This window comes from Sphaeroforma arctica (genome assembly GCF_001186125.1).
Source record: "Sphaeroforma arctica JP610 unplaced genomic scaffold supercont1.4595, whole genome shotgun sequence".
Lineage (NCBI taxonomy): Eukaryota > Ichthyosporea > Ichthyophonida > Sphaeroforma > Sphaeroforma arctica.
This window is the reverse complement of record NW_014035963.1, coordinates 1-2,376: the sequence shown is the minus strand read 5'-3', so window position 1 is coordinate 2,376 and position 2,376 is coordinate 1. Positions and strand designations below refer to the sequence as shown.

The window sequence follows — 2,376 nt, the reverse complement described above, 5'->3', positions numbered from 1 at the left end:
TGTGTGTGTGTTTACGTATATACACATGTATGTACGTATAAAAACATGCAGACATGTATACACACAAATTTTACACGCGTATGTGGTGAACCTGAAGTTGCATTTATGTGCTGCACCTTCGCATATCATTTGGTGTACTTGCCACATTTCATTTGCGTGCTGTGGCTGTGGTGATAAAACTTATAAAATTCTGCAAGTCTACAAACCACAGCGGGAAAAAAATCTACAAAACCAAATTGCACAATCATACAGAGATAGACAGATAGATACATAGATATAAACATACATACATACAAACCTAAATATGTACATACATACATATGTACATACAAACCAAATATGTACTTACATACCTATGTATAAATAAACCTGGATATATACATACATACTTACATTCCCCCTCGTCGTTCCCGTCATACAGGAAGATGCTAGGCTGCGACACGCATCTTCGCATGTCCTGTGGGGCGTCCGCCACATTCATGTTGGAGTTGTCGCTGGGTGTGCCTTCAAACGTCGAGCGCATCGCCATACCTTGGAAAGGGGAGGAAGCGTATCCTTTCCGGTGGTTTGCTGGTATATGCAGGTGCATGTGAGTATACATGTGCTACAGTGAATATGCACGTAGAATACAATTACGCATGTTTGTGGTTTTGATTGACGTGTATGCTTGGTTGATTGTTATTGTCTGTGTATGTTTGATCATGTATAGAGTTGGTTATATTCTCGGAGAATAATCTATGAGAGGCGTGTGAGCTGTTGCAAGCAGAAACGGATGGAAACTATGAATATTTTTATCAGCTGGTTCGCATTTAAACTTGAAGTTATATCTCGTTGAAATTATACTCAACGGCAGCAGATGTTATATACATATTGTAGGTAATCGACCTGCTATATCTAGGACGCATTTAAAGACACAAATCTGAATGTTTCGAAATGATAACCTGGCGGTTGTGTTTGGCGACAGATTAAGTATTTCAGCGAAGATTCTGTTGTGTAAAATCCCTAGCGATGTACACAGTTCCGTAAAATCAAATATGCTCATGCAGGTTCTAAATAGGAGTGTACATAACAGGTATATGTCGATACTATCACTGAGTAGTTTGGAACACCGGAGACTAATGAAGTCTTTACCAGGCGCAGTAGTTCCAAGCAGAACATTCGCTTCTTCGAGCCAGCACACCTTGACTTTTTTTAGTACTACATTCACCTTTTCAAATCACACCTTCACCTCAATTGGTCAAATCTTGTAGCTTTTTGAGTGATACCTTTGTGTGACACGTTCACTTTGTCTAGACATACTTTCTCCAGTGACAGACGCAGAGGTCTGCATTCGGTGTCGCCCCTTGCGCTTCTTACTGTCGCCGGTATTTGGTTGGCCCATACCTATCTGTAGCATTTCGGGTTGCGTTTGTTGTACTTAGCTACATACATGGGTGTATCAATACTCCACACTATTCACGTTAATCTACCTGTGGCAAACGCTTTTGGTAGTTTCTGAACGAGTTGTATTGCTTTCGCACTAGCAATACCTCAACACGTGGTATCCGCAAGTTGCATAGGTAGCATTCTCTCTGACACGAATACGCCTGGGGCTGACGGACAGTAACATTTCTAAAAAAAAATTCTGCGGGTTTTCGGTTACTAGGGGAGCGATTGGTCTATTAGGCGATAAGACATGTACGCGTGGGGGACACTATTGTTCTGCCACTTACTGTGAATTCATTGGCGGCACAACCGCCAAAACGTTCTAAACACTGGTATCAAACTCTTTTGCCTCGCAAACTACAAGCGTCCGAAACGGTCCAGGACGTATTCTCCTATATACGAAAGTGCCTCCATACATTACCATATGTAAGGTTTTCTGAGTCAAGTATGCTGATAAAATTACCATACAATACCAAATCGCCGACGAATCATGCTACGTTTTCCGTCGGCACGCATCCGGTACGCCAAGCCTGCTACACAACCATCACGTCGATTATGATAAAACGTAAATACTTTTATCCTGACATACCTCGGGTACATCGTAGCCAGAGCGTTTAAATTTTCGTCCCAATCCCTTGAGAAATCCGGTTTCGACTTGACCCCCGCTGGGTCTTTTCTTCGACTTACTACTAGTACTACTTTTATCCTCAGATGGCTCGCCTTCCTCCAATATGTCGAGCAAGATATCTTTTCCGTCAATTGTTTCGTGCGAAAAGTCTAATTCGAAGTACTCATCTAAGTCATCCTGGATATTATATGTGCACATGAACAAATAGTTTGTACACAAGTTGAGTGTGTGTATATCAGTGTATTGTACGGATTTCATAAGTTATACGAGTAACATGCGCATATTTATATATCTTAGCATCGGTCTAAGAATAGACTTGTATA

At 41.3% G+C, this 2,376-nt stretch overlaps 1 protein-coding gene across 1 annotated transcript; it reads right to left on the bottom strand.

Annotated features, from left to right (window-relative positions):
• Positions 1-392: 392 nt before the first annotated feature.
• On the bottom strand, positions 393-2,251 carry SARC_14416 (hypothetical protein; the record flags this gene model as incomplete). Its single annotated transcript, XM_014291449.1, has 3 exons — positions 393-570; positions 1,300-1,387; positions 2,015-2,251. Coding segments are annotated over 3 exons (503 nt in total), but the record flags the coding sequence as incomplete, so codon positions are not given.
• Between the last annotated feature and the right edge of the window lie 125 nt (positions 2,252-2,376).